The sequence below is a fragment of the Culex pipiens genome, chromosome 3 (assembly GCF_016801865.2).
Source record: "Culex pipiens pallens isolate TS chromosome 3, TS_CPP_V2, whole genome shotgun sequence".
Taxonomy (NCBI): Eukaryota; Metazoa; Arthropoda; class Insecta; order Diptera; family Culicidae; genus Culex; species Culex pipiens.
Genome location: NC_068939.1, coordinates 67,956,178 through 67,971,177, shown reverse-complemented (window position 1 = coordinate 67,971,177; position 15,000 = coordinate 67,956,178). Strand labels below are relative to the sequence as shown.

Sequence of the window (15,000 nt, the reverse complement as noted above, 5' to 3'; positions counted from 1 at the left end):
TTTGTTTGGCCATTAGGGTGACCTACGCCGTGCTAGGGTGGTCTGAAAAAGGGCCATTTTCGTCGATTTTCGCAAAAACCACTTTTTTCAAAAAATCATAACTCCTCGCCATTTCAACCGATTTCAATTGTTTTATACGCAAATGAAAGGTGATAAGTTGGACTTTCAAAGCCAAATAGTAAGAAGTTTCAAAAATGTAGCCTAACATATGAAAAGGGCGTATGAACCTTTAAAATGCCGTTTTGACGGTGTCTGGACCAAAGAGCCTATGCCTGGAAATATTTTTATCGGATTCCCCGGACATTTTTACATAACATACTAAAAAACGGGAGGAGTTCATTAACAGGATTCCGATATATGATTTTTTGAAAATAAAATTCGTGTTTTTCGACGCGCCGCGCGCAGAAACCGGAAAATGATGAAATCGGCAAAAAATCAACTTTTTTCACTAAAACTGCGATAACTTTAAAATTTCAGCGATGACCTATACATGTCTGGGTACCAAAATTTTTGTAATTGAAAGACGCAACTTTTGGTGTCCAGTCTAAAACTAAGACCAAAAATCCTCAGAAAAAAAAATTTAAAAAATGAAATTTCAACCATAACTTTCAACCAAATTAAACAATAGCAGGTACATTTTATACAATTGAGCAACGTTATTGGTCATTCCACCTCAAACGTACACAGCACTCGAAATCAACATTTTATGATCAAGCTCAATTTTGTCCAAATCGGCTTGTGTCAAAAAGGAGGGGGTGGTCCAATTTAGACAAAAATCTATATTCTTGCTGGTTTTTGATGACAATAACTTGGAATAAACTTTTCAAATATCGGCATTCAAATTTCCATCAAACCATGTTTATATCGGTCTATATTTTAACCATAACATAGTTTTACAACTTTTCCTAGTTTAGATCCCAAGCTTGCCCCCTGCTACGATTTTTTTCTATCCATTTTCTTCAATCCTCTCAAACGACATCGTAACCGATGTTTGTGAGTAGTTATTTCATCACATAGGAGCAGTCTTGTTAAATTGACCTGAGATTTCTGCTGAAAAAGTAGTTCGGAAACTAAAATGTCAGTTAATTTCACCATCAATGGAAAGCTATTCTCAAGTGAGTATTGGATCTAAAAGAAATAGCCTTAAACTACTAATTTTGTGGAAGTACAGTCAACGCTACAACAGTTCCCATCGACACTTCGCTGAACAGCTTCATTCGCAACCATGCCCACCTCACCGGGACCAAGTTCATGTGCATGGAGGGAGGCTGCGGGGCGTGTGTATTGAACATCTCAGGGTTACATCCAGTGTTCGGCGAAGTTTACTCGCGCGCTGTTAATTCGGTATGATTTTAATAGTTTTTATAACTTCAATAAAATTTAATCTTAAATTTATTAGTGTCTATTCCCAGTATTTGCATGCCACGGTCTGGATATCTTAACGGTCGAAGGAATTGGAGACAAACAAAATGGCTACCACCCGGCCCAGAAGCTTCTGGCGCACTTCAACGGAACCCAGTGCGGGTACTGCTCGCCGGGCATGGTCATGAACATGTACAGCTTGCTCGAGTCCAAGAACGGTCACGTGACCATGGCCGAGGTCGAGAACGCCTTCGGAGGGAACATCTGCCGTTGTACCGGATATCGACCGATCCTGGACGCGTTCAAATCGTTGGCCGTCGATGCCGAGCCTCGTCTCAAGGAGGCGTGCCGAGATATCGAGGACTTGACCAAGATTTGTCACAAAACTGGATCCGCTTGTGCTGGAAAGTGTTCCGCGGCTGGGAAAATCAACGACAAGAAGGGAGTCCATCTGAGCTTTTCCGAGGACAAAGAGTGGCACAAGGTCTACAATATCAGCGATGTATTTGCCATCTTTGAGAAAATCAAGACGAAGCCGTACATGCTCGTGGCTGGCAACACTGCTCACGGTATGCGCTAATCGATTCATTATCCAGCAGTATGACTAACAGCAATCCTCTATTTCAGGTGTCTACCGTAGAAGCGATGACTTGCAGGTTTTCATCGACGTCACTTCAATCGAAGAGCTGCGATCGCACTCCATGGGGAACAACTTGACCATTGGAGCGAATGTGTCGCTAACCGAGCTTATGACCATTCTGACGGATGTCGCGGCAAAAAGTCCGAACTTTGGCTATTGTGCGGAGCTCGTTAAGCATATTGACCTGATTGCTATTGTTCCCGTACGCAACACTGGAACAATCGCTGGAAATTTGAGCATCAAGAATCAGCACAACGAGTTCCCTTCGGATTTGTATTTGATCCTGGAAGCCGTTGGAGCTCAGTTGACTATCAGTAAGATTTCCGTAGAGTACGTTTCTTCCAGTTGAACTAAAATACTTTTATTTCAGTGGAATCTGGTGGCAAGACCAGCACCATTTCTCCAGCTCAATTCGTGTCCAATGACATGAAGAAAAAGCTGGTTCTCAATGTTGTTCTACCACCGCTGGATCCCAAAGTATACGTCTTCCGCTCGTTCAAAATCATGCCAAGAGCACAAAACGCTCACGCGTACGTCAACGGTGCGTTCCTGATCAAGTTCAACGGGAATAAGTCATCCGTTGAGTCGGCATCACTGTGTTTCGGTGGAATCAATCCTAAGGTAAGATTTGCAGTGGTTCATATGAATTCATCTAATTTGATTCTTTCCAACAGTTCACGCACGCCACGGCAACTGAAAAATTCCTCGCCGGCAAAAACCTATTCTCCAATTACGTCTTCCAAGGAGCTCTCCAATTTCTGTCCAACGAGCTCAACCCGGACTGGGTCCTTCCCGACGCATCCCCCGAGTACCGCAAGAGTCTAGCCCTCTCACTGTTCTACAAGTTCGTTCTCAACATCGCCCCCGGCAACGCGTCCATCAAGTCTCAGTACAAATCCGGTGGCACGGTCCTTGAGCGACCGGTTTCCACCGCGTCACAGCGGTTCGATACCTACAAGGAGAACTGGCCCCTCACCAAGAACATTCCCAAGATCGAAGGTCTGGCGCAGACTTCCGGAGAGGCTAAATACGTCAACGATCTGCCTGCGATGCCGAATCAACTGTTTGCATCGTTCATACTAGCCACTGAAGTTCATGCCAAGATTCTGGATGTTGACCTCGGTGAAGCTTTGGCTGTCGTGGGGGTTCATGCATTCTATGAAGCTAAGGATATACCCGGATGCAACGATTACATGCCGATCAAAAGCATACATCCGCATCCCGAAGAACTCTTTTGCAGTGGAATGGTCAAGTATCATGGGCAGCCAATTGGTGTTATTCTGGCAGATACCTTTGAGCTAGCTAATAAGGCAAGCAATCTTGTCAAAATCATCTATAAAAGGACATGTGAACCAGTAGTACCAACGATTGATAGTGCCATTGAAGCGAATAACGATGATCGTATTCAAAAGCAAGATCATGGATTCGTCGGACCTCAACACGTAAGTACTTCTGAAAGCTGCATTGAGCTCAAAGGGAGTCTCGAACTCGGTGGACAGTACCACTTCCACATGGAGACACAGTCCTGTGTCTGCGTGCCCATTGAGGATGGACTGGACGTGTACTCCTCAACCCAGTGGATTGATATGGTGCAAGTAGCTATCTCTCGGATGCTCATGATTCCGGAGAACAGCATTAACGGTGCACATCAACCAGTGGTTTTGCACCCAGATTATTGTTACAGTTATTTTATTATCTTCAAAACTTCGGATACTATCGAAATATTTTTTTATTCATCCCCTAAAGCAATATCCACAAAGTAATTTACAACAAAGTTTCACTAATTTTACAATCCCGTTGTTTCAGGATTGGGTCCGTAAGTTTGACAATTTTGGAATAAGAAGACAACAACTTCCTTCGTTGCTGTGCACCCTTAACATACACAGAAAAAAAAATCTTGGTAATATTACATCTGGGAAGGGGTACATCTTTTATGTCAGAAAAAAGGTGTAATTTTACCTCTGGAAATGTGTAATTTTACCACTTTTCTGGTGTAATGTCACTTTTTCAGTCTAAATTGAGGTAAAATTACATCTTAAAAGAGGTAATATTCATCCTTCCAAAATTACAGCTTCGAAATTTACATTATTTTTTGCTGTGTAGCTGTTCGACGACTGGGAGGATCTTTCGGAGGTAAAGCTGCGCGCTCTACCATGATCGCTTGCGCTTGTGCGTTGGCCGCTCGCCTTTCTGGACGTCCGGTAAGGTTGGTCATGACTCTCGAATCAAACATGGCAGCGATCGGGAAACGATACGGATTGAAGTCCGACTACGTGGTTAAAGCTAGTAAGGAGGGGAAGGTCGTGCAATTGAACAATACGTTTTACCACGACGCAGGATCATCCTTCAACGAAAGCCCCTTCTGGATCCAGAACTCGTATGCCAATTGCTATGAGAGTGATTGTTGGAAAATAGACGCGTTTGAAGTACGGACTGATCGGGCTAGTAACACATGGTGTCGTGCACCAGGGCAAACTGAAGCGATCGCCATGATCGAAACGATCATGGAGCATGTAGCTCACGGATCAGGAATGGATCCGGTAGATGTCCGGATGAACAATATCCGAGAAAAGTCTAAAATGCGAGAAATTCTTCCAATGTTTCGCAAAGACGTTCAATACGATTCTAGAAAGCAAAGCATTGATCAATACAATAAGGAAAATCGCTGGCGAAAGCGAGGAATCTCGATCGTTCCAATGAAGTATCCCGTATCCTACCTTGGAGCTCTTCACGCATTAGTTTCAATCTATCATGGTGATGGAACAGTTTCAATCGCTCACGGTGGCATCGAAATGGGTCAAGGCTTGAACACCAAAGCCGTCCAGGTAGCAGCTCACGTACTGGGAATTTCGGTAGAGATGATCAGCATTAAACCAACCAACAATCTCATCTCACCGAACGCAGTCTGTACCCAGGCAAGCTACACTAGTGAAGCCGTAGGTTACGTAAGTTTACAGTGTTTTATCCTCATTTTACGTTTCTAACACTGTAAATCTTCTAGGCCATCAAAAAAGCATGCGAAATTCTTCTCCAGCGAATGCAACCAATCAAAGCTCAAAATCCAGCAGCATCGTGGACCACGATCATCTCCGAATCGCACAACAACCAGATCGACCTCAGTGCCAGCTACATGTACAAAGAAAGTGAACTGCGACCGTACGACGTCTGGGGAGTTTCCTGTGCCGAAATCGAGGTTGACATCCTCACCGGAAACGTCCAACTCCGCCGGGTGGACATCCTCGAGGACACCGGCGAAAGTCTCAGCCCCGGCATAGACATCGGACAGATCGAGGGTGCCTTCGTCATGGGAGTTGGATACTACCTAACCGAAGCACTCGTGTACGACCCAACGAACGGTGCCCTGTTGACGAATCGATCGTGGAACTACAAGCCACCGGGGGCGACGGATATTCCGGTTGATTTTCGTATCCAGCTGCTTCAAAACGCATCGAATGAAGCTGGAGTTTTGAGATCCAAAACTACCGGCGAGCCTGCAATTGTGATGAGTGTTGTGGTGCTGTTTGCCGTGAGGAATGCCCTGATATCAGCGAGAAGAGATGCCGGACTGCCGAATGAGTGGATCGAGCTGGGAGCGCCGTCGACGCCCGATGTTGTTCAAAAATTGGCTGGGAATAGGCTGGAGCAATATCTACTTAATTAAGTGGTTGCTGGAATGATTTATTGCTGTCAATTTTATTAGTTTTTTTTTTTTTAATTTTGGTGTTGGTTGTAGTGTTTGAAAATGAAAATAAAAAAAATTTAAATTGGATTTTATTTCTCACTGAATTAGAACATGTTTATTATTGATTACATTGCGTACTCTAGTTTTTGTTGATTCATGGTCACACAACAAAATTAAACTTTAAATAACTTTTATATAAATTATGTTTAATCAAATTTCGTTTAAATTTACAAAGAAACTTGTTCTACTGAAAATTACTAAAGATTTTTGAATTCTCTTTCAATAACACTTAAAAATTGTACCGTAAAACGGGGTGACTTTGATAGGATTGAGATTTTTCCGCAAAATGAAGCGTACAAATAAATTACATACGGAATGGTTTGTAATCATACTGACCGGGGTAGAGAAATGTTCAAAGTACCTAAAGAAGAACTATTCATAAAATTTTGAAAAGTTTAAATAGTTAGTTAACTATAACTAAGAAAATGTTGATAAAGGCTTTATTTAAAACTTCTCAAAGTGTCATGATTTTATCAATGAACATGATTTTGAATCGGAAAACGGAATGCATTTTCGAATTCTTTGGACAATTTTCCACTAGGAGATGGTAAAAAAAGTTTGTAAACAATAAATTATATGTGTTTTTAAAAACACATTTCAATAAAATCTCCAAATTTAAAGGCAATTTCAGTTGAACAAATTTCATGTAAAATGTTAAAACTTGTGATTCGTGCTTTGAATTTAGTATAAAATGCAATATAAATCGATAATTTTGTAAACCAAACTAATTTTCACGAATTTAAGGAAAAATTCCAACATTTTAACAATTTTACCTGAAATTTATATGTATTTTGTTAAAAAGAACATAAAATTTGTTAACTAAATATAAACATTGATTTTCTTTCTTTAAAACTGTATCAGCAACCTTAGTGATGGTACATTTGACGTAAAAATAAAGTTTGAACACCTCAAATCTGATTTTAACAAGAAAAACTACGACTATCAAAGTCACCCCGGAATTTAAACTAAGAATTTTTAACGTAACTATTTTTCCAATAACTATTGAAAAAACTTTTTTTCACAAATAGTGCATGGACTTTGTGTGGCATACCCCAGTACATGTTTTAAAAATAATAATCTTGAGAAAAACCTTAACAGTTGGAAAATATTCCAAAAACAAATTGAAATCCTATCAAAGTCACCCCGGTTTACGGTAATTTAAAACTAATTTCAAATTTTCTTAGTTTGAAATTCTCCCATAATCCCATAATGCTGCCCGTTTTAATGTACTTTTCGAATCTACATTGACCCAGAAGAGTCACTTTTTCATTTAGAACCAAATTTTTCATTTTAAAATTTCGTGTTTTTTTCTAACTTTGCAGGGTTATTTTTTAGAGTGTAACAATGTTCTACAAAGTTGTAGAGCAGACAATAACAAAAATTTTGATATATAAACATAAGAAGTTTGCTTATAAACATCACGAGTTATCGCGATTTTACGAAAAAAAAAAGCTTTGAAAAAGTTACTTTTTGCGTTTCTCCTTGTTTTGTCGTCCGTGTCTGTCGCGGGTGACGATGAACGGCCATGATCAACGACGACCAACTTTTTCAAATCTTTTCTTCTGAAAAATACGTTTTTTAGGAATTCTGAGTACGCCATCAAATCGGGCGTCTAATTTTACATAAAAGACCCATTGACACCAAATTTCTATCTCATTACCGTTTCAGGCTGCAAATGATTGCAAAACACCTCTTTTTTCGCATGTTCAAAAATGGAAGGGGTCGTACCGCTTCTCCGTCACGAGATATCAAAAAACGGACCTCGGATTCGTGATCAGGGACAAAAGTTTCCCCTTTAGGACAGAGTTTCACGCAAATCTAAGAGGGGTCGGGGCAACTTTTCCCGATTTCGTGTGAGTTGGTAGAGAATTACCCATGAACAGTTCAATTTTTCAAAACTTCAAAATATGTTTGAACTAGTTCAATCATGGTCAGAGTGATTAACAACGCATGGAAATATATTTGAATTTTTTTTAGTTGGTTGTATGTCCGATTTCATTGGAACATTGCAATTCATTTTCACAAAAATTTAGAAAAAAAAATCGTGACATCACCTTTAAATTTTTGTTTTAGGCTTAAAAATCAAAAAATCTCATAGATGTGGCGTGCATTTTTGTTTCAGTGTATTTCTTTCAGAAAGCCCGTCCAATTTCCTACATGTTTGTCTTTGACCACTTTTTGATACGACGCAACGGCTTCGAGATACAGTAATTTTTAAATTACAAAATACAAAAATATTTAAATACCTTACGCCCTTCTCAAATGTTATTTTCGAGTACTGTTGGCTCCATATACACAAAAATGGCTTATATAGGCCTAGGATAACATGTCTACAAAGTTTCATTGAAAATGGAGAGGGTCGGGTACAAAAGTACCAGAAAAAATCCTGATTTGAGCTGGAATTGCTCTATATATATCACAAAGATTCTGGACCACCCTAGACGGGAGGTGTGAGTAGCGTCGTCCATAAATCTTCATTCCTCAAACTGCCAGCAACATTAGCGTCAGATTCTAACACAGTCATATAGACGACACCTAAACAACTAACAGTAGCACGCTAGTATAAGAATGCCGATGATACCGGCATCTAATACAACACGCTCACATCAATGTTCTTTTTTTGAATATTTTAAATGGTTTGTTTTGAAACTAGTAAAGCATCTTTAAAGATTTAAATAATCAAAATATTTAATGTCCTGCTTAGACTCAAATCGCTACATTTCACTCTGAGCTTCTGACGCATAAAATACATATTTTAAACCTTGTCTAAACCCCAAAAAAGAGGAAGTATTGGTGACCTAAGCCAGTCGCACAATTGAATGATTTGCCAAATTTTAACCCAAGCATTCACAACCTGGGATTGAATCTAGACTCAACCCACACTCGAACCAAAAGTTTTTGTTCTCCAAACTTCTCACTCTCTCGCAGACCGGTGACAAACACGTGCGCGCGCCGCCACCTCAGGTTCAGCTGTTTGCGCGCAATGGCGGTTAAAATTGCCTCGGCCGAGCTCACGGCCGCACACTCGCTCACGATTAGTCGTAGTGAGAAGACGTGCTGCGTTTCCATTTCCGCAAATATTTCTGTTTTGCAAAAATAAATTCTAATCACAGTGACCGGCTGAGGGGAGCGAATTGTGAGCGATTGAAGAAAATTAGTTTTCCGCGATAGTCGTTGATTGAGTTGGCGAAGATTCAGATATAAGTAGAAGATGGAGGTGATTTTTACGATTAACGGAAAGACTTTTAATGGTAAGTATTGTTGGGAAAGGTTGTGAAATACTTTAAGTCATTTAGAAAAGTGTAAAGAACAGATATTTTCCACTAAAATAAATCTATTTTTCTAGTTATCATTAGTTGACAGAAATCTCATTACAACCATATTTTGTTTAAATTATTGTATGAATTAGCTACGACTTCAAATTTTAACTTATTATGAACTATTTTGATAAGTACCTTTAAATACACAGTTCATAAATAAAACAAGTTCAACAGTTCAGTTTTTGTAGAAAATCCACTAATCACATTAGATATTCATCACACTGTACAAATTCATCAAAGTTCGTAACGCGTGACAGGAACAAATTTGCCATCATTTAGCCTTCTCATCTACCAAATACGGCCCCTATCTTATCTCTGGATACAGTTTGGCACAATTGGAAAACCTCAACATTTTCCCATTCTGCCTCAAACCGACCGTTTGCCATCAGATTAGATAATTACTCTTGCGTGTCACCGCCAATTGTGATAGCGAAAACTCGTCACAGCAAATATACTTCATTTCGTTTGCATTGCACAAATAACGATATATGACTAGGCTAGAATATGGAGTGCATCACTTGAATTGAAGGTATATTTAATAATATTTTGCAATTCCGCACCAAACATCAACACAGTCGACCCGAAGACCGTCCCGATTGACACGTCGCTGAACAGCTTCATCCGCAACCATGCCCACCTCACCGGGACCAAGTTCATGTGCCTGGAGGGAGGTTGTGGAGCTTGCGTCGTCAACGTGAACGGAATTCATCCGGTCACGAAGCAGAAGTCATCATGGGCTGTGAACTCGGTAATTGACGGCGGCGAACTTCAATCCCATACAATCGTCATTAACCCGCATTCAACTTGAATTTCAGTGTCTTTTCCCGGTACTGTCCTGCCACGGTCTGGATATCTTAACGGTCGAAGGAATTGGAGACAAGCAAGATGGCTACCACCCGACCCAGAAGCTTTTGGCGCACTTCAACGGTACCCAGTGCGGATATTGCTCGCCGGGCATGGTCATGAACATGTACAGCTTGCTCGTGTCCAAGAACGGTCAGGTGACCATGGCCGAGGTCGAGAACGCTTTCGGTGGGAACATCTGCCGTTGTACCGGATATCGGCCGATCCTGGACGCGTTCAAATCGTTGGCCGTCGATGCCGAGCCTCGTCTCAAGGAGGCGTGTCAAGATATTGAGGACTTGACCAAGATTTGTCCCAAAACTGGTTCCGCTTGTGCTGGAAAGTGTTCCGCTGCTGGAAAAATCAACGACAAGAAGGGAGTCCATCTGAGCTTTTCCGAGGACAAAGAGTGGCACAAGGTCTACAATATCAGCGATGTGTTTGCCATCTTTGAGAAAATAAAAACGAAGCCGTACATGCTCGTCGCTGGCAACACTGCCCACGGTAAGCGCTAATCGATTCATTATCCAGCAGTATGACTAACAGCAATCCTCTATTTCAGGTGTCTACCGTAGAAGCGACGACTTGCAGGTTTTCATCGATGTCACTTCAATCGAAGAGCTGCGATCGCACTCCATGGGGAACAACTTGACCGTTGGGGCGAATGTCTCGCTTACCGAGCTGATGACCATTCTGACGGAGGTCGCAGCAAAGAGTTCGAACTTTGGTTATTGTGCGGAGCTCGTTAAGCATATTGACCTGATTGCAAACGTTCCCGTACGCAACACTGGAACAATCGCTGGAAATTTGAGCATCAAGAATCAGCACAACGAGTTCCCTTCGGATTTGTACTTGATCCTGGAAGCCGTTGGAGCTCAGTTGACTATCAGTATGTTTCTCTTAGATTGCGTTTCTTCCAGTTGAACTAAAATACTTTTATTTCAGTGGAATCTGGTGGCAAGACCAGCACCATTTCTCCAGCTCAATTCGTGTCCAAGGACATGAAGAAAAAGTTGGTACTCAACGTTGTTCTACCACCGCTGGATCCCAAAGTATTCGTCTTCCGTTCGTTCAAAATCATGCCAAGAGCACAAAACGCTCACGCGTACGTCAACGGAGCGTTCCTGATCAAGTTCACCGCGAATAAGTCATCCGTTGAGTCTGCTTCACTTTGCTTTGGCGGAATCAATCCAAAGGTACGGTTAGTAGTCGGTCTAACGAATTCATCTAAAACGATTCTTTCCAACAGTTTACCCACGCCACCAATACTGAAAAGTTCCTCGTCGGCAAAAACCTGTTCTCCAACGACGTCTTCCAAGGGGCTCTCCAAACGCTGTCCAGCGAGCTCTACCCGGATTGGGTCCTTCCCGACGCATCCCCCGAGTACCGCAAGAACCTAGCCCTCTCACTGTTCTACAAATTCGTTCTGAACATCGCCCCCGAAGGCAACGCATCCATCAAGTCCCAGTACAAATCCGGCGGCTCGGTCCTCGAGCGACCGGTTTCTACCGCTTCGCAGCGATTCGATACCTACAAAGAGAACTGGCCCCTTACCAAGAACATTCCCAAAATCGAAGGTCTGGCGCAGACGTCCGGCGAGGCGCAGTATACCAACGATATCCCGGCACGACCGAACGAACTGCACGCAGCGTTCGTGCTGGCCACCAAAGCTCACGCCAAGATCGAGGAGATTGACGCTTCGGAAGCTTTGAAGCAAGCTGGGGTTGTGGCGTTCTTCTCCGCAAAGGACATTCCCGGAGCTAACAACTTCATGTATTTCCCCGACTTTATGGGCTCGGATATCGAAGAAGTCTTCTGCAGCGAACGCGTAGCCTATCACGGTCAACCTGTAGGCATGATTGTGGCGGAATCGTTCGCTTTGGCCAATCGAGCCGTTAAACTTGTGAAGGTGTCGTATGGAGAGCCCAACGCTAAAGTTTACCCAACAGTGCAGGATGTCCTTCATGCCAAGGTCGCTGATCGTATCAAAGAAATGCCGTACAGCACGCTTGGAGCAAGTTACGAGGCCGCTCCGGAAGGGGACATGAAAGTGAAGGGTCATTTTGAAATTGGAGGTCAGTACCATTACTACATGGAAACGCAATGTTGCGTGTGCATCCCAATCGAGGACGGAATGGACGTGTACTCGGCGACTCAGTGGGTGGATTTGACCCAGATGGCGATTGCCAAGATGTTAAAGATTCCCCAGAACAGCTTGAACCTGTACGTTCGACGGCTGGGAGGTGCCTACGGTGGAAAGGGAACACGAGCTACGATGATCGCATGTGCTTGTGCACTGGCCGCCCACTTTACGAAGAGACCAGTTCGATTTGTGATGACCTTGGAGGCCAACATGGATGCAATTGGTAAACGCTACCCGCTCGTTTCCGATTACGAGGTTGATGTAACCAAGGAGGGCAAGATCACCAAGCTGTTTAACGAATACGTTCATGATTTCGGATCGAACTTCAACGAAGCTATGGGACATGCCGGTATGTTCTTCACCAACTGTTACGACGATACCATTTTCAAAACAGTGGCCAAGGGAGTAAAAACGGATTGTGCCAGCAATACCTGGTGTCGTGCTCCGGGAACTACCGAAGGAATTGCTATGATTGAAACCATTATGGAACACGTGGCATTTGCCACCGGTCTTGATCCGTTGGATGTCCGCATGGCAAACATGCCAAAAGACCTGAAGATGTTGGAGCTGATGCCGCAGTTCCGAGCTGACGTTGAGTACGATGCTAGAAAGAAAGAAATCGAACAGTTCAACGCTGAACATCGTTGGCGCAAACGAGGCATTGCCATTGTTCCGATGCGGTATCCTTTGGGCTACTTTGGATCGCTAAGCGCAATTGTAAGCATCTTCCATGATGATGGCACCGTGGCAATTTCTCACGGTGGTATCGAGATGGGACAGGGTATGAACACCAAGGTGTCACAAGTAGCTGCGTACACTCTTGGCATTCCGATTGAGAAGATTTCCATCAAACCAACCAACAATCTTACTTCACCGAATGCCATCTGTACTGGAGGAAGCATGACCAGCGAGACTGTCTCTTATGCTGTCAAACGTGCCTGCGAGATGATCCTGGAGCGTATGCAACCCGTCAAGGAAGAGAACAAGGACGATCCGTGGGAAGCCCTGGTCGAAAAGTGTCACACCAAGAACGTTGACCTGTGTGCCACCTACATGTTCAAGGCATCCGACCTCGTCCCGTACATCATCTGGGGTCTCAGCTGTTCCGAGGTCGAGCTCGACGTCCTCACCGGAAACGTTCAACTACGCCGAGTTGACATCCTCGAGGACGTCGGCGAAAGCCTTAGCCCCGGAATCGACGTCGGCCAGATCGAGGGCTCGTTCGTCATGGGCCTCGGATACTACCTAACCGAAGCGCTAGTTTTCGATCCGAAAGACGGAGCCCTGCTGACAAACCGCACCTGGACGTACAAACCCCCGGGTGCCAAAGACATTCCGGTGGACTTCCGCATCCGGTTCCTGCAGGGTAGTTCCAACCAGACCGGAGTGCTGCGCTCCAAGGCTACCGGCGAGCCGGCGATGAACATGACCATTTCGATTATTTTTGCCCTGCGGCACGCGTTGATGGCCGCCCGGAAGGATGCTGGGTTGGCGCGGGAGTGGGTTGCTCTGGGGGCGCCGTCGACGCCGGATCAGATTTTGGCGCTGGCCGGGAATAGCATTGAGCAGTTTAAGCTGTGCTGAAGGGTTGATTTGACAAATGTATTTCGAAATAATGTTTAGTTTGTAGCTTATCAACGTAATAAAATGAATAAAAGGTGCTTGGTTTAGCAAATAAAATATCCTCTAATTATTCAAAATGTTTTTGTTAAATTTATTCAACTAGTCCGAAAATTATTTTTTTTTAAACAATGATCAAAATCAAGATAGAAAATCATCTTAATTTTTTTTTGTCATACATTTATTTGCATTTATTGTAAACCCAATCCAGCTTCTAGACGGGCTCCAATTCAAAAATTCCATTTTTAACCAGTTTGTAATCTTCAAAAAGCATTGGAAACAAGAACTCAAACACTTTTTTTAAATGCTTTGGTTTGATTGTTTAACTTGTTTCATTTGATAGTTTTGAAAAAAAAAGAAAAAAAATGGGGTCAACTTTGGCCCTCTTTTACCTATTAACCCTTTCTTTTATGTGTCAAAATAACTTTGCAGTATTGAAACACATTGTTGCGACTGTAAAGTTGATGGTAAAATCAGAAAATTAACCTGAAAATTCTGAAAAACCACAAAAAGGCCAAAGATAATAATTAAATATTGTAGAATAGGCCTAAACCTACCAATTGAATACAAAAAATCGCAAAAAGGCCAAAGATAATCTTAAAATGATAAATGTAAATAAAAATAGCTAAAAAAGAACATAAAGCTAAAGCAGTTTTTCGAAGAAAAAAAGATTGTCCATTTAACGAAAAATGCATTACCATTTATTTAGAATTGATTTCGATTAATTGCTCTTCGATTTTTCTAAAAAATTTAAGTTATTTTTAAAATAAAATAATCTACAATTCTCTTGAATTTTTAAAAGATTTTCAAGGTGGGAATGTAAACTTTGTAAAAATAACAGTTTGATATATCCTACTGAGAATATAACATTCCAAAAATACAAATTAGTAAACAACAAGTGATTTTTAGGATGTGTTCCTTTTATAAGAATTCTATCTATCGAGCACTTTTACATCTTTTGGATCCAAACATGAAACTTTCTGAACTTGAAATAGCTATAGCTTAATTTAGCTTTTTTTTATGTACTCAGATCTTAAGAGGCAGTATTTGTAAATATTGCTCGGTTTGTTCTAGAGGTCGTATCGAGGTGCTCCGATTTGGATGAAACTTTCAGCGTTTGTTTGTCTATACATGAGATGAACTCATGCCAAATATGAGCCCTCTACGACAAAGGGAAGTGGGGTAAAACGGGCTTTGAAATTTGAGGTCGAAAAAACATAAAAAATCTTAAAATTGCTCGCATTTCCTTAAAACTTCATCAATTCCAATTCTCTTAGATGCATTCGAAAGGTAATTTGAAGCCCTTTAAAATGTGCCATAGACATCCAGG

The 15,000-nt window shown here is 42.0% G+C and overlaps 2 protein-coding genes across 2 annotated transcripts; both read left to right on the top strand.

Annotated features, from left to right (window-relative positions):
- Window positions 1–1,032: 1,032 nt before the first annotated feature.
- Window positions 1,033–5,699, top strand: LOC120424640 (xanthine dehydrogenase/oxidase-like). The gene is made up of 8 exons (XM_052710593.1): window positions 1,033–1,115; window positions 1,172–1,344; window positions 1,400–1,931; window positions 1,990–2,316; window positions 2,373–2,623; window positions 2,677–3,643; window positions 4,106–4,947; window positions 5,004–5,699. The coding sequence occupies exons 1-8, from the start codon at window positions 1,076–1,078 to the stop codon at window positions 5,661–5,663; spliced, it is 3,792 nt and encodes a 1,263-aa protein (XP_052566553.1). The 5' UTR covers window positions 1,033–1,075; the 3' UTR covers window positions 5,664–5,699.
- A 3,039-nt stretch (window positions 5,700–8,738) lies between these two features.
- Window positions 8,739–13,730, top strand: LOC120424639 (xanthine dehydrogenase/oxidase-like). The gene is made up of 6 exons (XM_039588808.2): window positions 8,739–8,995; window positions 9,640–9,812; window positions 9,880–10,411; window positions 10,470–10,796; window positions 10,853–11,103; window positions 11,157–13,730. Exons 1-6 carry the CDS (start codon window positions 8,956–8,958, stop codon window positions 13,632–13,634), a joined length of 3,801 nt encoding a protein of 1,266 aa, XP_039444742.1. The 5' UTR covers window positions 8,739–8,955; the 3' UTR covers window positions 13,635–13,730.
- Window positions 13,731–15,000: the final 1,270 nt, after the last annotated feature.

Bases quoted from the DNA above. Each gene is read 5' to 3' on its own strand.
- LOC120424640 (XM_052710593.1), top strand. From the start codon at position 1,076: ATGTCAGTTAATTTCACCATCAATGGAAAGCTATTCTCAA. The intron at 1,932-1,989 runs GTATGCGCTAAT...CCTCTATTTCAG, and splicing joins GGCTGGCAACACTGCTCACG to GTGTCTACCGTAGAAGCGAT. The intron at 3,644-4,105 runs GTGCACATCAAC...TTTGCTGTGTAG, and splicing joins TCCGGAGAACAGCATTAACG to CTGTTCGACGACTGGGAGGA.
- LOC120424639 (XM_039588808.2), top strand. From the start codon at position 8,956: ATGGAGGTGATTTTTACGATTAACGGAAAGACTTTTAATG. The intron at 10,797-10,852 runs GTATGTTTCTCT...CTTTTATTTCAG, and splicing joins TGGAGCTCAGTTGACTATCA to TGGAATCTGGTGGCAAGACC. The intron at 11,104-11,156 runs GTACGGTTAGTA...TCTTTCCAACAG, and splicing joins TTGGCGGAATCAATCCAAAG to TTTACCCACGCCACCAATAC.